At 40.9% G+C, this 26,847-nt stretch overlaps 1 protein-coding gene across 4 annotated transcripts in view; it reads right to left on the bottom strand.

The window, feature by feature from the left end:
- The window catches only part of MFSD2B (MFSD2 lysolipid transporter B, sphingolipid), a 41,037-nt gene extending 17,832 nt beyond the window's left edge, over positions 1 to 23,205 (bottom strand). Inside the window, exons 1-6 of one of the 4 annotated variants that reach the window (XM_080342189.1) lie at positions 23,072 to 23,205; positions 17,866 to 17,982; positions 13,508 to 13,632; positions 9,992 to 10,115; positions 7,913 to 7,991; positions 3,874 to 4,043 (exon numbers count right to left, since the gene is read on the bottom strand). In XM_080342189.1, the coding sequence (XP_080198315.1) occupies positions 3,874 to 4,043; positions 7,913 to 7,991; positions 9,992 to 10,115; positions 13,508 to 13,632; positions 17,866 to 17,982; positions 23,072 to 23,104 (648 nt within the window). In that variant the 5' untranslated portion in view covers positions 23,105 to 23,205. Of the gene's footprint in view, positions 1 to 3,873; positions 4,044 to 7,912; positions 7,992 to 9,991; positions 10,116 to 13,507; positions 13,633 to 17,865; positions 17,983 to 23,071 lie in introns of those variants that run through there. The other 3 variants (XM_080342191.1, XM_080342190.1, XM_080342192.1) reach the window with 3 other exon arrangements.
- Between the last annotated feature and the right edge of the window lie 3,642 nt (positions 23,206 to 26,847).

Raw genomic sequence — 26,847 nt, forward strand, 5'->3', positions numbered from 1 at the left:
GGTAAATACAATTACAATTACAAGAACGTACTCCCAAATATAAAGTCACTTTGTACAAATGCAAGGGTTGAGAGCTGAACCATGTAAGTGTAGATAATCTTCAAAACAACAGCTTTTGTTAAGATATTTACATTTCAGGAGAATACATGGTGAAATAAAGGAATGCAGGAGTATTCTTTATTTGGGGTAAAGGCTTGGTGCGGTTTGTTTGTTTATTTTATATCAGAGTACTTTGCTACTACCAGTTATGGCTTGCACAGACTACAGATGGCAGTATTGTAGATACCTGAGTTCAGTTACATTAGGTAATTTCAGCCTCAAAGGCAGCCTAGCCAGAAGAAAAAAAAAGTATAGTAACTGGACTCTCTTCTGAATTTTATATTTCATGTCTATTTATTTGTTAATTTGCTTGAAACAACTGAATTTAAATGCTTTCTTTCACAGGTCGTAGTTAAGTGTAATTTGAGCTTAAACTAGCAAGGATATTCATGGAAGGCCAAGTAAGATTCTCTGACCCTAAGCAAATCTTGTTATCCATCTATGAACTGTTTCAATATCCATGCTCGGTTTCTAGTAGGAAGATCCACCCCTAAGCTTACAGTAACAGCTTTGGAAGAACTTGGAAATAACCATTTCTTCCACTTCCTTTCTTTAATAATGAGCAAAATAGTATCAGCCATTCACTAGGTCTTCTTTTAAACTAGGTGTCCTCTTGAGCAGCTAAGAATTAGTCCTCATGAGAAAAAGGGTCAGGTCACACTCCTTAATGGCACTAAGAAACCATTAAGATTTGGCCTTTTCTATTTTTATTTTTTTTTAATGATGGAGGTACTTCAGATTCATAGACTCTACCCTTGCCTCAATTTATAACTCAATGTCCATCAGCCATACAACCAAAATTCAAGATATAACATCTCCTGTCGATAATGCAGTACAGGCACATATTGTATTGTACATGGTGTGAATAAAAGGCAAGTGCTCTGTCGTGTGATGGAAGCAGCTCCTGCACGTGGCTCGCTGGCTGTGCATGCTCCCATAACCCGACCAAACTGACGGCAGATTATCTGAACAGCAAAAACTCCTGGTCCTCACAAAACACGGCAGCAGGGAGTGAGGTGTGTTGCCAGAGCAGCCCATTCACATGATAGCTTCTGCCCAAGCCTGAGGAATATTTGGGAGCTACCCCGGGTGAACCTGCTTTAGCAGGTGGGTTGGACTGGATGATCTCCAGAGGCCCCTTCCAACGCCAACCAGTCTGTGATTCTGTGAAAAAGGGCAGGACAGAAAAAGGAGTGAACAGAACCCATGGAAACCAGTTGGACACCATAATCCAGACCATTCTCAACCATGGGTTACTACTCATCTACAAAACCTGAGAAGGTGACGCACAAAACAGAGGAAGAAGGAAAAAAGCAAAGACCAAAACAATAAACAAGAAATCCTCACAAAAAATGAACACCAGGCTGCTTGTAAATAAGGAAGTAACATGAAGAAGGTAATATCTTTAATTAAATTAACTCATATAGTTGGAAAAAAAAGACAATTTTCCAGTCACACTGCAACTACTTCAGACCTGAAAAATGTTTGCGTGTCTAAAAGCTTTTCCACTGTTTCCTAGTCTTAGTAGCTAGTTTAATGAAACATATGACTCCTACCTACAAACTGTGGCTACTTTAGGCTATACATGTTCACTGCTTTTTTCAAATTAAAGCCTACTTGACAATTGATTCATTGTTAAGCTTCTTCTTCCTACCTCAAAAAGGACAGGAAAGCACGTGTGGTTATGAAGAAAGGAAATAAATCAAGATTTATTGTTTTTTTCCTTTAAAGCCATTTAAGAGATTTGAAAGAAGCAGCTGTTGATCATGGCATAAAGCAGATTCGACGGGGAATCTGCTATGCAATGGAATTCAGCTTGCTCCACAACTTCTCAAGATACTCCTCTTGATAATCCACAGAGCTGTAACAGCACAGTAGTTTTCTACATAAAGCCATTGTCCTAGAAGCTAGAAGGAAAACAGGGTGATGTTCTTGTCTTGTTAAAATATACACTAGAAGTTACCTAACGAGCAGCTTAAAAACCACTTTAATCAGCTATAAAATGGCACGGCCATTTACAGAAGCAGCTCAGCTCTCCCCAGGCCGTTTCCCAAATCAGCTCTCTGAGAAGCTTTACACTGAGCTGTACCAAAAAACATGGATCAGGTAGCACAGAGGCAGAGAACAGTGACTGGTTTTGCGGGTAGGCAAGGCTTGGTCCCCTTCCTGGACTACCAGTGTTGGTACCAGGGTATGTAAATTCAAACCATGCATAAAAATATGCCTTTAGCTTGTGATTTCACTGCTGCTGAAGAGTGGTAGTAAGAGCTATTTGACTACAATAAGCAGAGCATGAATACGTATATCCCGATTTGTACCAAGCACCTGAGATTAGACTCAGGTCAAGGAGTCTTCTTCATGGGGAATTTTATGTATCAGTGAGTACCTGCATTGACACAGAAACAGATAAAAATAGAAGAAAGGCTGAATCGAGCAATTGGTAAAATGGAACCAACAAAATGCTGATTTCACAAGTGACATATTAAAAACACTACACAAGGTATATCTTTGGTTCATGGCCTGTTTCAAGACCACTGGAAACAATGGAAGACTATCAAATTGTGTTCACTGAGGTTTGGATCAGGTTTTAGGATTTCGTCCCAGACATAAAACCTTCTCCTTTTCTCAAAACCCAGCAAACCGAAGCATGAAGAGATTAAATTACTTGTGCAGGATTACAGGAAAATTCTGCTGTGGGAAATGAACAGAACAAGCCTGGATCTGTAGGTTCATTCCACACGTTAACCCCTGAGCCCTGCTCCCACTAATTGCCTGTTACCTACCATTGACTTTCAACAGTGATTTGCACCTTCACAAGAACACAGACTGCAAGTGGGACTTACAGTTTCCTTCGCACAACAGCCATTAATCTTTACAGGAGATCCCTAGTGAGAACTAATTTGAAAAGCAGTGTTGCTGAGCTGAAAGATCCTGCTAGAGCCACCATTTTTTTCACAGAATTATAGAATTATTTGGGTTGGATGAGACCTTTAAAGTTCCTCTGGTTCCAATCCCCCTACCACGGGCAGGGACATCTTTCACTAGACCAGGCTGCTCAAAGACTCATCCAACCTGATGTTAAACACTTCCATGGATGGGGCAGCCACAATTTCTCTGGGCAACTGGTTACAGTGTCTCACCACCCCCACAGTAAAAAAAATTATTCCCTTTATCTAGTCTAAATCTACTCTCTTTCAATGTAAAAACATTGCCCCTTGTCCTGTCGCTACAGGCCTTGGTAAAAAGTATTTTTCCATCTTTCTTATAAGTCCTTTTTACACATTGAAAGGCCGCAATAAGGTCTCCCTGGAGCTTTCTCTTCTCCAGGCTCGACAACCCCAATTCTCTTATCTGTTCTTTACAGCAGAGCTGTTCCAGCCCTCTGACCATTTCTGTGGCCTCCTCTGGACCCACTGTAACATGTCCATGTCTGTCTTGTGCTGGGGACGCCAGAAGTGGACACAGTATTTCTGGCAAGGTGGAGTAAGCTTTTCTTACTAAACTTCTATTTTAAAATGTAAATCAGCCCCTAGTGAAAACAAAAGATTGCTATATACCTCCTAGTGACTTTGCAGCTTGGTATCTGCAGCACAGCCACTCAGTGTAATTCTGCTGTTATGCTGAGCAGGGGTTGCAAAGACAAGGTTGTCATCTCAGCTCCAGTGTTACTGATTTCAGGAAGTTGAGTTCGTGCTCATTGGATGTGATACGGTGTTACAGAAATACCCACACCCCTTTCCTAAAAGGTTTTAGTGTGCTCCCATAGGCACTTACCTGATGAGACAAGGGATCTGAGGGGTCTGGAAAGCTGGGAGGGTGATGCCAGGAGTCGTTTGTGTTTCCTGGGGGATTCACAGTGCAGTGATGGGAGACATGAGCACTGGCCACAATCTGTCCCTGAAGTGCAGCTCCAATCAAGGTCCCAAGCACTTCCATGGTCATTCCTAAAGAAAGAAGGACAAATGTGCACTGAGGATGAGAACTTGATTCTTCCACTCACTGCAAACTTGCTCTTTTGTCTCACTGAGAAAAAACCTCATCAAACCATTTTCTTTTACAGGGAACAAGCAGTAAAAGCAATACCAAGAACAGCAGAACTGGAAGGTCAGTAATAGAACAGTTTCAAGGAAAGAGAGTTTTGTCATCTATTTTCTCATCAGCTTTTAGAAGTCTCCATGGAAGAGCCTCTTTTATACAAGCTGCATGATGGATGCGGCTGAGATTTGGAGCCACAAGAGGATAACACAGAAATCTTTCATCTGAAGGACCAGAGCAGTGTAAATGCTGAGTGCCATTTTTTCCAAAGTGGGACTAGGAGCCATGACATCAGACCTTTCATTTGCAGCTTGACAGTAACTTGTGAAACATTTTTCAAGCCACTTATCTGATCGGACCTCTAGGTTCTCCAACTGTAAAATAAAACAATCCTTATCTCAGGTTTATGTTGGAAATAATACAGCTGCAAAGCCCTTGGAAACAGCAGATGCTGTTAACTGCCTAAGGCCACAGTCAGGCAGAACTGGCTACCCCAGCATCAGATAACAATTCAGATCACTAACACTCCAAGTGCCATCAGAACAGTGGATCATCTGAAAAACAACCAAAGTCTCCATTTGGGAAAGCAAAGATCTAACATGGGCATCCAGATCATGTACTCAAGATGAGTCAACAAGGCAGCTAGTTCCTACAGCTTTCTTGCAGGTGAGAGGTGAGTAATCTGGGTTCTAGAGCTTTCTCACCCTGAGGGATTTGAAGCCTACCATTCCTGTTTCCATGTCATATGGCCATACCCACCATCCCCATGGCAGTGACATAAACTGAATTACTGTCCTAGCTCCAGAGAATTTACACATTTTTCATACAGGTACACAGGGCTGAATAAATAAACAGATTAGGAACAGGGACCAAGACTCCCTGTTTATGAGGGAATGCTCTTCTAATTGACCCAAACATCAGGCTTCTTTCTACTTATTCTCTCTCAGTTGCTCCAGGGGTCCCATGTTCCTTTCTCAGAAGCACCATGGGGGATTCTTGAAGAGCCGCTTCCACAGCAGGTTGTGTCCTGGTGGTTGTCATACTCTCCCTGGGAAAGGACAGGCATTTCAAAAGCTCCTGGGTTCAGGTTTATTCAAGTTCCTTGCTCTATGAAAGCCTTCCTAGGTGACCTTGGACACGACTTTTTGTGTATTCCTGTAAAGGAACTGAAGTATTTCTCCATCTAACAAGAGAGCAATGCACACAGACAGCTATGGAAGATCAAGTAAGGAAAGGAAAAGAGGCTCCCTAGGAGACCTGGATCATTTAAACCATTGCTAGTACGCTCCCAAGCAAAGAATGCTTCTGAATGGAAAAACTGAGGCTTCATGTAACATTAATTTAAACCAATGCTGGCAGATGGTGGAAATTCTACCCTCAACCTGATCTGAAGTGTTTGCGCAACAACTGGCCGCAGCTGGGCCTCGCAGAGCTTCCAAACTGTTGATGACTCGGTGCAAAGACAATGCACCTGAGTCACAGCTTTCCTTCAAAACATCACCTCCACATTTATGACCTTTACCTAGGGCTCTACATCCCCATTTTGCCAAGCACTTGCATAGAATAAAACTCAAGAAGCATCATTAGAGGCAACAGAAATACAACCATTATGAAACCCTATTTTCTAAGAAGCAGCAAGAGCTGAGGAACAGGCATATTTCAAAGTTCTTGTGTGCTCAGAATTTATAATGGATTACTTTACACATTAGCAGAGAAAGATGATCTTTCAGAAAGCAGATCATACCTTGAAGTAGGTTATATTTTGCCCAGAAACATAGGTAGGATTTATGTTGAAGTGACTTTGGAATCCAGCATTTCTAGCTTCCATTCACAGTAAAGAGCAGGACAAAATTTACAAAGAGCAGTTCTGCTTGTCTCCAGTAGAGGGTAATGGGTCCTCTAATCACAGCCTTTTTTAAAAAGCACACTTCATATTACACAGCTGTTTTTCTTTAAAGAGTTGAAGAAATGCCTGAACAACTGACTGCATCCAAGAAAGTCTATCAACAAGAATTCTCTATGAAACCCAAAGAGAGGCAAAAGTATTTCAGTAAAACACTTATTAAAAAAAATAAAAACAAAACAGAAGGGGAAAAGATGAGACTATCACATAGTCATAATCATTACAAGAAAACTGGGCTCCAAACAAATGTGATTTCAAAGTATACAGAGATACCAACATATGAAAAGTCAAAACCATGGTTCATACCAGCACCCTAACTTGGCGTAGGAGAACAGTTGTACACTCAAAAGTAAAACCCTATCTGAACAATAAAATGACACTATAAACCTGTAACACCTCTCAGGCATGGAGTTCAGCAGCTTTTACGAGCACAAATTTCACATGCCTATGAAGCCTTGCATGGGATTAACAGATAGGGAAGCACATTTAGTTGGATCACAGCCTCTGAAGACATAAACCCAGACAATAGAAAACACTAGGTACATGGGTTTAGTTAGAATTTAGGCCAGATGACTCAGAATACAGTCAGTGCCAAAGAACAGAACAGAACTGGAACCTCCTGCTGTTTAGTCCTGTCCTATGACTGCCAGCCCAGACTTTCTCTTGAGATAGTTGATGATAAAGCAAATTACAACTGTTTCGTGTGGCCGGAAAGGAATTGGGTCGCTCAGAGAGTACTGTATCTACAATTTCTGACAGGATTTTGTTAGCACTTCTGGCCATTTCCATGTGCTTCTCTGGTCCAGTTTTCAACATACTCGAGCAAGTATGTTCAGGGTTAGAAGGAATGGTGGAAAAGGGCGCTTGCCAGGAAGAGAAAACAGATGCAACAAAAAACCTACAAGTTATTGTAAAGCAACACTGAAGGACAAGTTAAGATATAGAAAAGCCTTTGACATGATACTTGACTCTTTTCTCTTTGCCTTGCTTAATGCTGGTGGCCATGAAGGAGAGCAGCTACATGGTAAAGAAGGAGTGCGGACACAGCTGAAGACTGAAGAAGAAGTGAAGAAACTGCTCCTACATTCAATTTATGATCTGTACAGGAAATGTTGAAAATATTTTCATTGCACTTTTTTGGTCTGATCAATTTACTTCAAAGCAAAAACTTTGTCTGGTTTTGATTGTTGAAGAGCCAGAGATATGGCCTGGAAGCCATCATTCTTTTAACTAATACAGTCAGAATGCTAGTTACATTACAGCCAGATCTGTCGTTAAACTACCTGGTATATGTTAGAATTAAATAAACACAGATGAAACAAAAGAAAGATTTCAGTTGGTGTGAACATGCACACAAAATCACTCTCCTTTTTTTGTGAGGTTAACTGTCTTGGCTTTATGAGTTCTGAAAATTTTTTCAGAGAAAACAGGTTTATGACATAAAACATAAACCTAAGGAAATCTGAACTAAAAAAAAAAAAGGAAAATACTCAAAATTACTTCCAGACATTCCTTAATTGAATGTTGAAGAAGATCAGCACATTGTTTTTTCCCCTACAAATCACCTTTAAATGAAATAATTATTCCCTACCCTGGCTTGAGTAAGAGTGATTTTCATTGTTTCGTCTGGCCAGCAAGAAACCTAAAAGAGCTTATTGCTAATCAGACAATTTGAGACAATTAAACATCAAAGTCTCCTATTTAGCTAGAAAAATAGAAACATTAACAAGACAAAATATTTTTCATTAGATATTAAAACTCTCATATAAAAGTTGGGTCTAGGGACACAAACCATTAGGAACTTCCTATGGACAGAGAATGATTTTAAATAAAGCTCAGTCGTAATCCACATGAGAAAGCCCAGATCACACTCACGGTATGCTGTTGCAGAATCTCTCTCCTTCTGGTCTGTGCTGAGAAACATGGTGAGAGCAGAATATGGTACTTGGAATAACTATGCAAAGAAAGAACATCACTTAGGAAATGTCAGAGTAAACGCTATATTCCCTTGATGTCCGGAAAAATGATTTAATGTGACCTTGCACATTCACTTTATTAGAACATTATACTTTTTAGCACAAAGACATATATTTCTGATTTGTAAAGCATAGAAAAAGAAAAAAAAAGTATATTTCGTAATACAAATAATAAATTACTAGCAGGCTTTACATTAATGCTGTGCTCCTTCAGCTTCCTTGGGAAAACGTCCTTCACAGCCAGGCTATAAAGCATCTAGTTTTCTTTGCACTAGGAGACTGTCATGTTCCTAGCTTAAACTAATTAACAGGAAACGAAGACATAATGAAGATAATACAATTTTCTGCTTTATTCAAGCCAGAAGACTGTATGAATCTGTCTTACTATGTAACTCCAGTAGATAAGTGTGAAAACTACCTTGTCTTCTGCACCATTTTGCCACACACTCCTTAATTTAAGAATAGGCAGAAATACCCAATTGCTATGTCAACACACCAACCAAAGACATAGATGAGGAGTGTTGATTGATTGTTTTTACAGCACTCTATCTAGCAGTTGATTCCTCGGTGTAAAATTGTGGTGGAGGAAATGCACTGATAATATTTATTGCAATGCTGGGTAAATGGACCCCACTTTTACTACAGAAGAGGCTTTATCTCCAGTAGCACTTCATTGAAAATAACTATTGGATATTAAAAGCTTAATGTTTTGGATGGTGATGATGTGAGTGGGATCTTGTCCTCATCATGTTGAACCAAAAGAAAAATAACTCCTAAAATCTTGAAACAGCACACAGGCCAAACCATCAGACTGTTGTGGAAGTGGGACACGAACCTGCTCGAACAATCAAGGTCTTTGTGGTGTTTCCACCACCATAGAGGTCTGTAGCCAGGCCAATTAAGTCTCACAATCTGCATTCTACTCTGTTTGTACTAAATAAGTTTCTGTTCACCTCCACCAAACATGGCAAATGTATATGTTTTCAAAGCTCTGTCATGGAAAACCTGTGTCTTTCCTTCAAAAGAGAGAGGAAAGAAAACAATTTTAAGCCATTATGAATGTTTTCTGGACCATCTTTCCACAGAGGAAACAAAGGAGCTAGTGAATAGTTTGGGTTCTATGATTCTATGATTCTATTTAAAATGTTTGTATTTCTTGTTTGACTTCGGCTTTTCTCCTGTTTACAGATGTGTTGGACCTGGGAATTCTGTATTCCTGTGTAAAGCTGAAATGTTTGGAAGCTGCTTTTCAAAACATGGAAGTGGAATTCCAGCAGCCAGGATACACCCTGCCAAACTGCAAGGCAGCCGTCTCATTCCTAGTCCTAATCTGCTGTGCATGGAAAATACCTTTTTCCACCTTGGTATTAGCTATAAGGCAAAATGGGGTGACTCAAGCCTACACGTACAGTGTGGAAAGTGCCAGAGAAGTTCTTTGGGATCCACTGAAATGATGGGTTCTGCATAAATACTGCAAGTTCTGGGCTGTATTAAAAAGTTCATGTACCCAAACTCTTCTACCCAAGTATGAATATCACAATGACGACTGGTACCCTGACTTTTCATTGTCTTCTAGCTTGAGTCAAAACACCCAGAACTAGAACCACAAAGCTACCTGGTCTCCCAAATTGCCCCTAAAAATAGAAGTTCTGAGAAGTTAGTTATGTAACCGGAGTTAGAAATCCGAATGTTTCTGTGGATCTATACAAGAATGAGTTGAGTATCTAGGACACTGCCAATGAAAGTGGTTGGAGGTAACGTGTCCAAATTAAAAGGTCATTTGCCAGAGAAAGCATTGGCAGAAAGCATCAGCCAGCAGAGAGTCTGATAAAAGAACATCTGGCTATCCCTTGAACACACTAGAAGCTGAAATCAAATGTAAAGTTTTGGTAAATCTCAGTTTACTAAATCTGAATGCATTAACATACGAAGAAAACAAGCAGGTTACTGCTGAGAACATCATTATTTATCTACTTACTGTGGTCAGTGCTTGGAAAAGGCAGTAGAAAATCAGGTACCACGCAACTCTTCCTGATACAAAAGGAGGCAGGTACCACATAAAAAAATAGGACGCTACTGTGAAGGGTGTACATGCCAGCATCCTGCAAAGAAGGTCGACACATCAACAATCTCAACATAATGATAGCAAAGTACATTAATTTTTCCTGCTGATAATCAATATAATGCAATTGATTTTATGTGCAGTGTTTCTAACTACAATAACGCCATGTTTTTAAGTATTTAGTGTTAACATGCATTAAATACACAGATTAATATAAAATGTATACAAGTATTTCCATAATATTGATAAAAAACAGCAAATCTGAAAGAAAAGAGTTATACTTCAGTTAATATCTCACTCAGAATACACTCAATTTCCCTTTACATGCACTGTAACACATACATGTATTGCCATTCCCTAGTACATGTCTCAGGCTACACCTTTATTAGAAAGAGCCACTGAGAACTAAGATCTATTGCCACGTCTTCACACACTTGAGCAATTTTTACATGAGACTCCTTATTACCAAGGATTCCCTCTTCTGATTTTAACACCCCCAGTTTTCCTCTCAACTTGGCCTCTTCATTGTTACTTCGAGCAAGTGCAAATACATTAATACACTTAAAAATGCTGAAAACTGCATAAAAGATAATAGACAGCCTACTGCAAACCTTCCTGCAGTTTGTATCTACTTGGGTATATGACAATTTGCTCAGTTCAACTCAACAGCAAAATTCCTCATCACTTCAAAAACAAAAGGTGGTGAGGAAGGTGCCTTTAAGAAAAAGAAAAAAAGAACCACAGAAATCTAAATTTTAGACATTGCTATTCACCAGCAATTAATTACATTACTCTAAAAATTGTTTCAGGCAGACAACACTTGTCAAACTCCATGATATGGAAGGGGCAGTCAGATGTTATTATTTCTGAAAAGTCTGAGTGGCAGCAGCAATCAGAGCGCTCCTCTATTCCTGTAAATCAGGCATTAAACAATGCAATTAGATGACCAAGACCCCAACAAAAAAATATCCAAACACGTAAAAGAGAAAACAGATTAATCCCTTCACAACAGTACTATTGACATTGGGGGTCAGCTGATTATTTTGCAATCGCCAACTGAAAACCTGGAATACAAAAGAGTAATGTGGGTAAATAGTTTAGTAAAACAATGGCTTTCCCACGCTGCTCTTTGGGATGGCCAGCGTCACCGGGAGCTGAGCACTGAAGGAAAGTGCCAGGTTCTGGTATTCTCTGTCCCTTGGGTCCCCAGGCCACAGTTCATCCACAGCCGGTCAGCAATGGAAAACACAAATAAGGATCAAATTCTAATACATTTCAGGGAATTGACTTTCCTTTCCAAAAGCATGAGCTCTTCCAGACTGGTGTCCTGATAGATTCACCCTAGTAAAATATTTTCATAGTCAATTTTGCATGCAGCTTTTCAGCAATAACCCTCTTAGTATTCTTCCCTCTTTCTCTCCTCTATCCACATTTTCCTTTCCTGAGTTTTCAGAGCCTTGCTGAAGTTGCTGAATATCTAATATTCTACTATTATCTCCTTTGACAAAATATTTGACCAGGTTTGTGTATTTGAAGTAAATTTCTGCTTGTGCCTTTTAAACACCTTACATAAAATAGATCAATAGAGATTGATAGCTTATTATATTGAGTACAGTATTAAGCTATAGTCAAACATTCACCTTCTTTACTAATGTTCTTGCTTCTCTGGCAAGCTTTTCTGACTGAGCCAATTCCATTGCTTCACTCTAGATACTTAAGAAGTCAGAATAATTTCAAAATACTGAAGTATTTTTTAACTAGCCGAAGACCCATTTTCAGCTTTGCGTAAGTATGTTCTGACCTCCAAAATGGAGGAACAAAATTCGCATGAAAATTTACCATGACCAAAAATACAGACAAAATCCTTCTGGAAAGAAAGCAGCTGTTTGACAAATGCAAGTTAAAGGCTGGGTTAGATAAGCACTTTTCCTGTAAGAAAAGCAAGTTGTACAGTAATTGGCTTACAGTGCAAAGGGCTGATAAGTTCATGCTTGTGCTAGGGTGGAAGTTATTCTAACATCGATTTAACGCTAACACTAAACACGTGTATTTGCGGTCTTTTCAGAGAACTGAAAAAAACCCAAGGCATCAGAATACATCTAATGGCACTTGTATAAAAAGTCAGTATTTTCTTTTTTAATGACTTTGTTACCTGGTTAATTCAGTGCTTGTTGGACGAGCATTAAATTCACCTGGCTACAAACCAAATCCTGAAAAGAGCAAGAGCAGCAAGATCCTCTTTCCCTGTGGGGCTCTTGACGAAAAGTTTAACTTTGACCCCAAGTCCCTTTTCCTGCCGGGGCCAAGAGCAGCTGATCTCAGCCACCTTCCAGCATGTACTTGCCTTCTATTCTTTGTCAGATATAAGATGTTTCTGTAGCCCTAAAACCACACAACAGCAAGGGAACCACCAGCTAAAAAAACTGGGCTTATTATCCATTAAAATTCAATTTATTTACTCAGGATAAAGTAATCAAAAATCTTACAATACAACCTTATAATGCATGAGATAGAGCAGTGATGAAAGACTACCTATTTCACAAACTACTCAGACTTCCAAAATATTAAGAACCCAACAAATAAATGCCCTGTGGCACAGATGAGCTTAGGTTCCCCTAACATAGACTATTCCTTTCCAATTTTCTTGTTCACACCTGTCAATCATCTCCTTCCTATACAAGTAACATTCATTCTTCTAACATCCTTAGAGCACATGAACAAGTCCACTAGCTGGAGCATTTACAAGAGGTAAGTATGTCACAGTGAAACGTCACTCTGTCCCTTTTGACATGCTGATCAAAATCTTACAGCATCTTGTTCCATTATAAAATCATAGTGATTTTTTAATTAAGTATTTTGATTACAGGGACGTGCGAGAAGCAGGACCAGAAGGACTGCTGTAAAGAGAATGTAAAAGTGCCAGGGCAGCACTGGTTGCTGCGCTGTGGTGTCACATCTGTCCCACATGTGTGCACACATGCTTTCCCAAATTAAAAGGCTGAGAGAATTAAAGTTAACGGAGCTCCTGGAAGGCTGATGTGAGAAGTGAAGGCACCAGGACACAAGTAGAAACAAGTTCCAACTTTGGTGGAGTGAAACCAAACTTAGAGAGTCTAGACAATGATGAAAATTCAACCGCAGAATAAAGGAAGTTTTAGATCTGAGCTTCCAGTTTTGTTAAGAACGCAGTGTCTTGGCTTTATTTTTCTGTGTGGTAGAAAACTTCTTCTGTGTTTCTGTGGGTGAACGAGTTAAAAGGAAATTACATGATTACATGACCTTTTTAAAAAAATTTTGCATATGTAGAATGAATCACTGTTGTCTGGGAAACAAGCGATGGAAAATTAGTCTAATTCAATGAGGTGGCTATACGATCACAACACATAATATTAATATTTATATATATAAGTATATGCACTCATTTATGCTTACCAGGGCATGAGACGGCCAATTTTTGTCCATCTACTTTTGCTAATAAAAAAGCCAGCAACAGGATCAGTAACTGCACCTGAGGCTTTGCCAATGAACAGCACCAAAGAAGCATGAAACGGAGTAATCTGAAAGTACAGACACCATACTGTAAACAGGAGCCACTGTCTCACAATACAATGAAACAGCACAAAGCAACTTTCTAGAATAAACCTCAGTGTTTAGAAGAATAATGATAGTTCATTTACAAAACATGTCCGCTGCAGTCATAGAAATTACTACTGGTTACCCGTAGTAAATAAACAAGACATTGAGACAGGCACTATGCAAGAATGGATTAGAGGGGAAAAGTGCACGGAAGGAGAGATTATAAATGTGTTTAAAACTAGGAAAATGAGTCAGTCAAATAGTAGATTAAAGCCTTTGTTTCAGTCATAAAACCTGACCATGTGCCCATGTAATTATCTCCTCGCTTTGCTCCCCACACAGACCCATTTCCCCATCTTTATCTTGACCTGATCTAGGAAAAAAAAAAAAGTAGAGGGAGTTGTTTACATGCCCTTCTGTTTTTTCATCTCTCGAGATTACGGACAAGGCTGCCAAGTGGTGGCATGTGGCTGCAGAAGAGGTTGTGGCACAGCGAGATTTATCCCCCTAGAACTGAATTGTGACAACTGAACTGCATAAGGAACATCTGTTCCAATCAAAGTTGCCAGCACATGTCCAACAAACCTCAGTGGAAAAGCGTTCACGGATTACATAAGAGGAGAAAATGGCCAAGCAGCAAACCTGTGAAGTTAACCCAGAAGGACCATATTAAGTATCTCTACAGAAACAGTTTATCCCAGGAGAATTAGTTATTTTCCACATATATCTGTGGAGAGCTGAGGAATTTGTATCATGCAACAGTTGAAAAAGGTGGGTTCTCTTTCAAGTGCTCAGTTCATGCCACTGAAACTGTAAGGGAGGCAGAGTCATAGAATCATAGAATGCCTGAGCTGGAAGGACCCACAAGGATCATGGAGTCCAATTCCTGTCCCTGCACAGGACAACCCCACAGTTCACACCATGTGTCTGAGGCCATTGTCCAGTCTCTTCTTGAACACTGGCTTCCTGAACACTTGGACTGGATGATCCTTGTGGGCCCTTCCAACTCAGGACATTCTATGATCCTATTGCTGCACCACAGGATAAAGCTGGGATGAGCGCTGGCCTGTGTCCCACAGCAGTTTGCTGGCGTTCCCCTCATCCACCTTTGCTGACTTGTGGCTTCCCACAGCCAGGGTGGCCAGCAGCCCACCAGCCCTGAGCCAGACTTGCTGTGGGGGCTGCGCTGGAACTGCTCACAGGTCACTACGGCTTCTCAAGAGGCATGTCAGCCAAAACAAGAAGAAAACAGCAGTCAGAAAGGTGCAGGCATTGAAATACTGCAGTTATGAGGGACACAGAGACAGAAAACGCCAAATTAAGTGGGTTTCGCATTGGTGTTTTGTTCAGATAACTTGAATAGCCAGGAAGCAAGTGAGTATTAGATAAAGAGAGGTGGAAAAAGCCTTGAGGAAAATTAAAACCTCCCATATCAGGAGTGCAGCAGTCTGTGTAGTCACCCTGTCTTCATCATCGTTGTGGGCTTATAAGTCCCTTGGCTGCACTTCTTAGTCTCTAAATGTAGACAGTGTCCATCTGTACCAATGCCAGAAACTGCTCAGTGTTAATAAAACACGAGATAAAATATGTTAAATTCACGCATCTCAAAATGAATGAAGGTCAGGATCCTATTATCAAAGATTCTGGTGTTGTCTGGTAATTTGACTCAAGGATCCTGTATGGTTTGGAGTTACCTTTATATGTCCATAGTAAATGATATAATACAGATAATTTAGGTGGAATATTGAATTCAAATGGAAAAATGTAAGCTAGAGCAAATGAACAAAATGTAATTTTCTTAGAAAGGATCCAGATCCTGTATGACAGATTATACCTAGCGAATTTCATAATCTCAAAGTGCTAAAACTGTTCTGCCCTCTAAGTGGGCAAGAATTAAATTCAAGTAGTGGCTATAAAATTATGTTCTCTGCACTGAAAATATGTAGAAAACACCACAGGATTTCAGAGCTGTTTATCAGGCCTTGAAATAAATCCTGTCTCTTCGGGATTTCTTCAGAGAACAAACTAAACCATCAAGGAACAAATAATTAAGCCCCTTAAGGAAGTACTAAGTGTATCATTACAAACATTAAGCAAAATTACTTGGTTTCAGTATGAGCTTGTTAACAAAATAATTATTATTATGTCTTTTACTTAGGTAGTGCCCAAAGATGCAAGAACCCCAGCTTTCTGTGCAATGTACACAAACACATGAAGAAATAAACAATCCCTAGCTTCAAGAATTTCCAATTTTTGTGTTAGAAAATGAGGAAATTGCTGTATTTATAAGCACACTGGGAAAACAGTATTAGTGTCTTTCTCATTCTCAATGCTTGTATTGCCATTCTTGATGTAAGTGTAAAACAGTTGTAGTCAGAGATGCATCCACCTCCCTGCAGCATCTCCCAGTTACCTGTTCTGTCTCCAGCTCCTCAGACTCCACATCATCATCAGATCATAGAATAGTTTGGGTTGGAAGGGACCTTCAAAGCTCATTCAGTCCAACCCCTGCCATGAGCAGGGACATCTTCACCCAGATCAGGTTGCTCAGAGCCCCGTCCAGCCTGGCCTGGGGTGTCTCCAGGGATGGGGCATCCACCACCTCTCTGGCCAACCTGGGCCAGGGTTTCACCACCCGCAGTGTAACAAATTTCTTTCTCATGTCTGATCTGAATCTCCCCTCCTTCAGTTTAAAACCATCACCCCTTGTTCTGCTTTAACAGGCCCTGCTAAACCATCTGTCCTCATCTTTCTTATAGGTCCCTTTTAAGGACTGAAAGGCTGCAATAAAGTCTCCCTGGAGCCTTCTCTTCTCCAGGCTGAACACCCCAACTCTCTCAGACTGTCCTCCCAGCAGAGCTGTTCCAGCCTCGGATCATTTCTGTGGTTCCTCTGGCCCCTCTCCAACAGGTCCATGTGTGTCCTGTGCTGAGGACCCCAGAGCTGGACACAGAACTGCAGGTGGGGTCTCACCAGAGCGGAGCAGAGGGGCAGAATCACATCCCTTCACCTGCTGGTTTTTATGCAGCCCAAGATACAATTGGCCTTCTAGGCTGCAAGCACACATTATCGGCTCATGTCCAATCTTTCATCCCCCAGCACCCCCAAATCCTTCTCTCCACTTGCCATCTTTGACATCACTATCCAAAACTGGCCCCTTTGCTAAATCTTATGACTTTGGTTTCAACAAGACACTCAAGATTTTGCTTTTACATACCAGTCTTATTGTGTTGCAAATTTTTTCAGTGGGTCACACCTCAGCTTCTGATATCAGAAAACCATAAACCCAACCTTTTGGAGACCTTCACTCCCCCTCTTCATGATATCCTGTCTTTCTACAGCTTAAACAGCAAACGGATAACAATATCTGATCCAGAACCTCCTGTTCTTTCCAGCAAATAAAAAGTCATCTGTGCTGAAACCCACTCATGTAGTTTCAGCTACATCTGTTCTCACAGTTCCTGCAATTTGCCTTCACCTTCCTAAAATCCTTTTTTTCCTATTCTATAATATTCTGTCTGTATCACCTAGTTACCACACAGACATACAAGACAATCCAAACTGGTAAAAAATGTTTATGGATCATTTTTCTGTTTCTCTGCTGTCCTGAAATCCAGTTGGAGCAGCTGAAAGTCAGATGAACAAGATGACTCCTAGTGCTTTGTTTTACCAGGTCTACTTCTGCACCAGAAAGCCAAAGACAGGAAGCAAAGAACCTTCTGGAAAGATAACTAAGCTTTCTTTGCAAAGAAATTATCCTAGACAAAGCAAATAAAATGTATGTGAAGTTATAGTGGCCACTGGATGCAACTGCAGTGATTTTTAACTAAAACAAATGAACAAAACTTCATGACCTCAGCATGGTGCTGTTCATGTTTCAGATGTCTTATATCTTATCTCTCTGACACAGAAAACTGCTTTTTCTTGTGTCTGTATGTGAGCTCTACCGTGCCTAAAGTTCTTCTAATATTCCCAAACTAAAAGCAAACAATGGCCCCTTGAAGATGGAAAGGAAACTAGTGAAAAAAGAAAAAATAATATATTTCTGGACAAGTTCATGAAGTTTCCAGGATGCTGGACAGCTAGAGGCTATGATAACAAGACAATTTAAAAGCTTTATTAGCTAATTCAGCTTTTATCATTCCAGGGATATTGTTGACAACATCAAGGCTGAGCTAAGTCTACAATCTGTGAAGGTTTCTTGTGCTACTTACGTGGGCTATGTCCAGCAGGTAGATCTGCAGGAAGAAAGCAGCAGCACTCCCTGCCACTTGATTTGGGGCTCCTCCTATCGCGTAGCACAATTTGCTGCAAATCGAGAGCCGATATTCCTGTTCAAGATGAATCAGAAGGAGTGATGAGAAAAAGAAGGTAGACAAGTCAAAAGCTACAGAAGTTGCAAAGTTAAAGTCTAAGGCAAACACCAAATTCAGGGATTTGCTTCACAGGCATTTCGCTATGAAATCCATAGGCCCTCAACCCCTACCATCAACAGACATTTGGATGCTCATTGCTTTGGTTTTTAATGGTCTTGTTCCTTAATTCAGCCCCTAAAACCAGATTATAGTGCTCCTACAAGGGAAACCGGGCTTACCCACCTGCTTCTCACAAGCTGTTGAAAAGAAACAAGTCCACAAACAAGCAAGAAGCAGCACAGAAGTACACACACTGTTACGCTCTTTTCTGAGCTTAGTTTTGTCTCTGAATGTTTAATTCGGATTTCTTCGAGGTTGAAAACTTTTCTAAAGAAAACAATTTCTTATATTAACCTTTCAGACCATAATAATTGATATACGCTCACATGCCATGGTAATTAGAAGGAAAGATCCACAGACAAATGGAGACCGAATAGATTTGAAACATCGTTGTTTCGTTCCTTCCTTTGTCACAAAATGCTGGTGTGACCCTGATAAAGTTGCTTGACTTTGTACACCTTCCTTTTGACTTGACTTTTCAACAACTTTTGTGAAAGTTGGCATAATAAAGAAAGGGAATATTGGGGCCCATGCCCTGTTTAGGAAGGGCTTTAAGTCACTCCAGGTGTGTTTCAAAAATTTTGCAAAACCGTGCTCTCATTTGTTTTTTGATGTTTGAAAAGTATCATAAGCATCTGACAATATTCTCTGATAGAACTGCTAAATGAGAGTAAGACAAAAGCTGAAAAGGTTTCATAACCGCAATGAAAAGATTAAAAAATACAGAGACTAATAGAAATTCTAATGAAGAACGCTATGTTCTCCAATAGTACAAGTTCCACAATACTAAAAAGCCTTTTAAAAAAAAACTTAAGACTTAATTTCATGCCATAAAATTCAAAATACGGGAAGAAAAAGACTCAGCATTAATCTTGTATCCCTTTCAAAGGGGCAACAAATCCAACCCAAATTTAGACTTGAAGGCTTGCAGTCTCTCTTTAAAGATTGCTGTGAGCAGGAACCAGGAAACGTGAGTAGAAGCAGCAAAATTAATCCTGGGTCTGCCCTCCCTCTGAACTGAAGACACAAGCCCTTAATTCTTATGTTAGATCAGGATAAAAATAGATATATGGTAATGAGTTCCCCCACAATGATAAGATTCTGATACATCACCTAATTTCTCAATGTTTTTAAATTTACTAAGTACCATCATCTTTACTACCTAACAGTTTTGATAAGTTTTAGATTTCTAGACAGAGCCTTTCATCATCTAATCATTTGCCTTTGAACTGTTTTATCTGAGTGGGTGTGAACAAGCAAGCTCAAGTTATCAGGATTCTTTCCTTTTTCTGTTTCCACAGAGAAAAATGGGGCAATATCCCATTACTACACCCAAGAGGACAGTGTCAGGTCACGAGGTACAGAATGGTATTATAGCCACAGCAGACGTCACTTGACTCCATATGGGCAATTTTCTTCTTTCCAGAAAAAAAGAGAGGTAAACAGTCACGAGACAGACTTCATCAGAACAATATACTATTTAATTTGGAAAGAAACTTTAAACACAACAAACAGACTATATAGATATTTGCTACACAAAGTGACTCTCCCTTTTTCATACCTAAGTTGGAATTGATGATCCTTGTGGGTCCCTTCCAACTCAGAATATTCTATTCTATTCTATTCTATTCTATTCTATTCTATTCTATTCTATTCTATTCTATTCTATTCTATTCTATTCTATTCTACTCTACTCTACTCTACTCTACTCTACTCTACTCTACTCTATTCAATTCATGATCTGGGTTGGAAGGGACCTTTAAAGATCATCCAGTTCACTCCCCTGCCATTGGCAGGGACGCCTTTACCCAGACCAGGTTGCTCAGAGCCCCATTGCTCCTCACCTTCAACTCTTCCAATGTTGGGGCATCCACAACTCCTCTGGGCAACCTGTTCCTGTGTCTCACCACCCTTGTCACAAAAGTTTCTTCCTTACATCTCTCTTTCAGTTTAAAACCATCGCCTCACATCCTTTCAATAGCTAAGGCCATGAGAACACAGGAAAAGAAATGCCTCCATATAAAAGGTACGATTCCAAAATATTTTTATAAAACAAAGAAATTTAAGTTCTTAAGAATTGCTCTAATTAAAGTTGTCTTACAGGAAACACTCAACCAAGTTCTAAACCTACAAGCTGTAGGCAGTACTCCTGTCTTTACATCAGCTTCATAGTTAGGAAATTTATAATCTTAATACATTCACTTTTTTTTTTTAAAGTCTCGCTGTGATTCCACACACCCCAAGGATGCTGCCCAGCTGCTTTCTGAACCACACTCCCAGATCACCTTGAAGCCAAGTTGATACTTTTGTCACAGCAGTAGTTAAATTTTCACTATTTTTTTCTGAATGTTTTTTTCAGAACAAAACAAGGTGTCAAATGGACACAGCACACAGAGATGTCCTGCTCAGTCAGCCTCAAAACTGCGAGCAATCAGCAGTTCGTGTACTTCCCAAAATGGAAGTTACATCCTGATTGTTGTTTAATAACTGTTCTCCTTTTATTTTGCCTAATTATTTTTGGAACTCATTCATGCTTCGAGTCATAATATACCACAGCAGTTCTATGTGTGAATGACACATACCATGAAAGGAAATGCCACTGCTTTCATTGCAGATCTGCTGCCTGGTAACTTCATTGAGTGCCCCATAGTTTCTGTTTATCTGCTGAGAAATAATTATTCTGACTCTACGTGCTGGTGTCTTTTTCCAAAACAAGCAGCCCATGATCTATTCTGGCTCTCTTTATTGAAGTTACATGGTAATCACCACATTTTCTACCTCAGTAGCCCATTCAACAGTGGTAAAAATGAAGGTAGGTCTCTGCACCAGCAAAGTTGAAATATTTTCTTCCTTCTAACTTCTTGGGCTGACAGTTAAGAGTAGAAAAGATACACATGGCAGCTGTCTGTCACAGATCTAGCCCTGGTTGGGACTACATGATATTGCTATAATAATGACACCAGAAACTGAAGAAGGGTAACATCATGCTTGTGCAGCTTGACCAACGGCAGTTGCTCATGGTCAATGTGCTATCAGGGTTTTTATCTTAAATTTCCCTGCTGCATGGCTGCCTTGAGCAAAAGAAATCACTTGGTTTCTGTGCAATCCAGTGAAAGCTTTTTCACTTGTTGCAAGTTCGTCAGTAAGCTTCAAGCACTCCAAAATTAATTAAAGGTCTGAATGTGTAGGCAGTGGTCAAATAAGGAACAAAATACAAAGTACTGACAATGTTAATTTTGCTTTGAGATCCCTCTGGTGTAGTTGAATGTCAACACCAAATTGCTTCTATAGTCTTTAGAAAAAAGGTGAGAGGATGGGGTGAGAGGTAAGAGAAAGGAAGGTCAGATGAAGTTATAACATATTTTGTTCTCAGATTAACTTGACAATTTTGTCCCTATACATGCCCCCTTCATATAAAAGTTAATTGTGTCTCAAGGTAAAGCAAGACAGCATAATAGCTGACAGATTTGATTTTGCTTCTTAAATAGAAGAATAAGTTTAAACATTGTTATAGAAAATGAATGCATCTCATACACTACAGTTCCTTTATTTTTCATTCTCTCATAAGTTAAAACTGTACTTTCCATTGCTTGTAAATTTTCTGTTCCTCAACAGGATAGAATTTGAATACAATGCTTACAACATATCATTTTATTTCTAAAGAAAGTATTTAAGCACATTGAAAACTACTGTTTTCAACTGTATGAAGATGTTGCATGAACATTACGGGCATAGGGAGCAGCCGCATTTTGTCCTAAGCTATTATTTATCAGTTGAGTCCAGAACTGAACCAACAAGTAATTTTAAAGCAGTAAGAAAAAAGAGCAAAACCTGTGGCTCAGAGATAAACGCCAGCCTGGGTTTATCTGAGAAACAATGAAAACGTAGCTAACGAGGAGCAGGTTTTGAGTCAGCTTTTCTCTCAGTGCAGAAATAATATTGGTAATGTCTCTGTTCTGGGAGTGACCCTAAAACTGCCTCTTACAAGCGTGACAGTCATGGGTGGCATCCCAGGTCCCTCATATCAAGTATCTTGAGGACTGTTTTCAGGTTTCTCAGCGACATCAGCCCACCCCTGCGTGGAAGAAACAACAGGAGCACGGCTTGGGTGCAGACACCTCCAAAGGGCACGTGAACAGCGGAGGGTACACAGGTGCTTTCCCGGGATATTCTTCCAGCTGCCGCCAACATAGAGGCAAAGACAGCATTTCTGTTTAAAATCTGCAGACTTCTCCCATTAATTCACCTAGATGCTTTCTGAACATAGAATTTCAAGCCTGAACAGCACGTGCCCACAGCATCTGATCAACTCCATGGCTTGAATGTCCTCGGCCCCCCTGTTCTGAAGCTGCGCCTTCCCGGCGTGACCGCAAGAGACGCAGCGAGGGGGGCACCACTCTTGTCTGCCTCTAACTTCTATCTCAGCAAGAACCGAGTCTAAAGAGGAAGGTTTAGATACTTTTTTTCAACACCCATCTGTAAGTCAGGAGTTGATGAGGCTTCCTGAGGAGAACGAAGCGCATCCCACCCACACACCGCACCCGCCTTGGGCAGAGATGGCCCCGGAGCGCAGAGGGTGGAAGGAGAATGAGCTTTATTCTACCAGCGGAGCGGGCAGAGCACTGGAGGGAAAACACCCGAGTCACACTGAGATGCGTGGGGAGGGAGGAGGGGGCGGAGGGTGCGTGTGAGGGTTTAAGAAGCGTCTCAGGTAACTCGCTGAGAACGGCTGCACCACACAACACACGGCGGCAGCGAGTTCGGGCTGCCCCAGGAGTGCCCACCTCCCTTTCGGTAACCTAATAGCAATAAGAATTAAAAACCAGCGGGCCGGAGCAGGAGGGCACAGAAGGGACCCCAACCCCACTCCCCCCTGAGACCGTGGCTGAGTGAGGGGCTGCTCAACCCCCCCGCCGGCCGCCTTTCCCCCTACCCAGCCCCTTACCTCCTCCGGGGTGTCCTTTGCAGCCCCCGCCATGGCAAAGCGGACAGCCCACCCCCGCCGACACCTGCGGTCCCGGGGCGGGGCGGCGGGTGGTGTCCTGCCCCGCAGCCCTCACGCAGCGCCCCGGAGGGACGAGGGCGCTATCGCTGCTCGCCAGGCTCGGGAGAGGGTCTGACCCGCCAGAGGAGCCCCTGCGGGGACAGAACACCCGCTCGCCCTCCGTTCCTCCATGCCGCTTTCCCTGTGGAGAGGAGCGGGGCAGCGCCCGGAGCGGGGCTGTGGGGACCTGAGGTGAAGCGCGGGCTCGCCGCACTGAACCAACCACAGCAGCCGCAGAGCCACCGCGCGGCCGCCTCTCCCGCCTCGGCCCGCGGGGAAGCGCTTCAGGATCGGCTGTGAGACGGTGAAGGGTTCGGGGGCTGTTCATCCAGAGTCTTAAGAAAACCCCAGCTCTTCGCCTTTTGAAGAGATGCACTGATGTTTATGTGGATTTATAAGCACATCAGCAATGCTGTCTTCGGTCAACTGGGCATGAGATGACACAAACCCCACAGGTAACTCCCAACAATAAGGGAGACCTTATCGCTGTCTACAACTACCTGAAAGGAGGTTGTAGCATGTTGGGTGTTGGTCTCCCAAGTAGCAAGTGGTAGGACAACAAGACACGGCCTCAAGTTGCACCAGGGGAGGTTTAGATTGGATATTAGGAAAAAATTCTTCCCGTAAAAGGTTGTCAGGCATTGGAACAGGCTGCCCAGGGCAGTGGTGGAGTCACCATCCCTGGAGGGGTTCAAAAGGCGTTTAGATGAGGTTTTTAGGGACATGGTTTAGTGCCAGAGTTAGGTTATAATTGGACTTGATGATCCTGAGGGTCTCTTCCAACCAAAATGATTCTATGAAATGTGCTGTGGAAAGAGCTCTTGCTGCCTTCACCACCCTGTCCATAGGCAAATGGTCTTGCAAGCACGCTCCGCATCAGAGAAAAATTTTAAAACCCCCTCCATTTAGAAGTATAAATTCTTTCAGTGAGCCAGCCTGGAAGTTTAAACAAACTGATGAGCATGAGGACTCGGTGATCTGCTGCTCATCTTGGGAAGATGACAGCTAATCTACAAGCACGGGGCTTCCTGGCTCGACTGCTTTACAGGGCTCTGCTACCGACAGGCTATGCCATGGAGTACTGATAGGCAAATCCTGTGCAGCCTCACTCAACAAGAATAATTACAGCAAACTTGAAAAATTCTGAAAGAACAAGGCATTATTTTTTTTTTTTTCTTAAAACCAGACCTTCGATGCAAAAATTGTGCCCTTAATAGGTCTTGTTGAAAACTCTCGGTAGCTTTAAGGCTCCGAGGATGAGGCCAGATGAGTTTCAAACCAGCACTGGATTACTCAGTTCCTTATCCCCAATGCATGATTTGTTCTAAAACACCAAGCTAGATACAATGAACACAGGTAACATTCAAAGCCAATATCCAGGTTCTTAATTTTCTCTTTCACAAGATCCTCGTAACTCATTAAATCTTCACTACCTGCATTTGCATGTTTCTTCACAAAGGAACAAACTGCAGAAAACATTTCCTTTCTTTGTTCTTTTCTAGGCTATTTCAGCTTCGTTGTAAATTATGTTAATGCACAGGCTTTACTCAAAACAGTGAAGAAACAATGAATAACTGATAGTATTTGTGTGTTTCACAAACTCCAGCATTGATCAAGCCAGTTTTACTGCTGTTTGACCAATGCACAATAGCTGTCTACAGTGCTGAGCAAGAGATTAGGCTGTCCAGACACTACAGGTAGCTAATCAGTCTTAACAAATTGACTGAAACCAATTAGATTTAGGAGAGCCTTGTATTCATTCCAAAGATTTTTGCCATATTAGGAAATAAGGTAACCAATCACAATTTGTTGCTTTTGTTTTAAAGGCACTTTCTAGTCCAACATGGGATTAGTGCAGTTAGCATCACTCTTGACTTCTTCAAGATTTGCTCTCATTTTGTAATTAAGACCATGACACTTGCAAATTGCGAATACAAACGTACACCAAAGCTGTAGCTTGAAACGCTTGATTTCAGTAAAACACAATAAATAGTCAGACAGTATATCCAGCCTCCTACAATACTGGTAGCAAACATGAATCAATGTTGAAATACTAAATACTTACTGCTCCATTCCAAAAGCACGATTTTCTGACAACAATAAAGATGGATTTTCTTACCCTAAAATTTGTTCCCCTCCTCCTCCAACTTCAGTCAGCCTTACACTAATTATTTATTTGAATTTCTATGTCGCAAATGCAGGAATAGTATATAGCTACTTGACATTTCACATACCTTTTAGATAATAACAACTGAGCTTAAAATCAAGCATGTGTGCTTCCCCAATACTTTGTGTTACATTAAGACAAGTTCAAAAGCACCGATTAATAAAATTCACTCTCCAGGAAGTTCTGTAAACTGAGAGCTGGATCTGTGTCTGTAGGTGACTTGTGTCTCTAATTTTACTTGTGGATTTCTCTGCACATTTCTTTCTACTACCAGAGATCTGGGAGGCTTTTCATATAGTAGAGGAGTCAGCGCAAGCAGAAAGACAATTTAGTTGTATTATTTGCTACATAAACCTGAATGACACAGTAGCACATCAGGTTTATAGTACACAGTTAACCATGTAGTTTTCTGAGATTTGCTTTTTGAATACACTTAAAATACATTTGTGCAGTTGACTTTAATTTCACTGCCCTCAAACATATCAGGAGAGATGCTGAAGCAAAACAGTTTTACATCTCTGCAAATCAAGTAAGTGCATCCCTAGTTAAAAGTAACATGATTTTTAGATAGAATTCAAGTCACTCCAATTAAGTAATTTTCTATTTAAAACAAAACCAGGAAATTCCAAACTCTTCATTTAACCATTCAAAAGAAATACAATCCCAACATGTATCCATCTGCATACGTAGCAAACTGGTCAGCACTCAGCAAAAGCCCCAGAATAACTCTTATCCAGAGACTCCAGCTCCCTTCACAAACCCACACGCTACTTAGCGAACCCAATACAGAATATTTAGTCTTTATTGTTGATTTCTCCTTCAGCAAAACATGGAATAGCTGGCTACAAATTTTATGGCTCAAGTACATGAATAGCAAAATAAAAAATCTGGATGCAAATGGCGCAGGGGGGTGGGGAAGAAACCTCAGTTTTCAAATAAGGATTTTCAACATCTTTGAAACTTGGCCACATGCAGTTAGAGTCTCAGTCAGTTGGCCAGTTCGGGACAGAGGCAGATATTTAGTATAAAACTAACTGTGTCCCTCTAAACCACTATTCCTGTATGGTAATCTCAAGCAAAACTGAAGTTTTTGTGTGACGAGGCTAAAAGTGGATCTCTATCATAATGAGCTAGGTAGTTTAACATCACCCCATCTGTAAGACACCTGTAGCAGCATAAAAGAGGCAAAAACCACTTCAACCATAGGTAGAAGCAACCCCTTCAGAGCTTCCTTTGAGGCACTTCATGTGCAGTATGCACCAGACTACCTCGTTTCTATCTTCTCACACATGCACCTACCACCATATGAAGACCTGATAGAACATGACACTGCAGATCTTGTGATAAAAGTTAAATCCTGAAGATACCAATATTGAAGATTTTCAAGTTAGTTAAGAGTTCAAATGTGAGCTTCTCTGCAGCATCTATTGCCTGAAAGTTACCGTGAGAAGAATGCAAAGTGTAGCAGCTTCCACCAAAATGCAAGTGCAACCAATCAGTTCAGTTGCAC

Source organism: Nesoenas mayeri (genome assembly GCF_963082525.1).
Source record: "Nesoenas mayeri genome assembly, chromosome: 3".
Taxonomy (NCBI): domain Eukaryota; kingdom Metazoa; phylum Chordata; class Aves; order Columbiformes; family Columbidae; genus Nesoenas; species Nesoenas mayeri.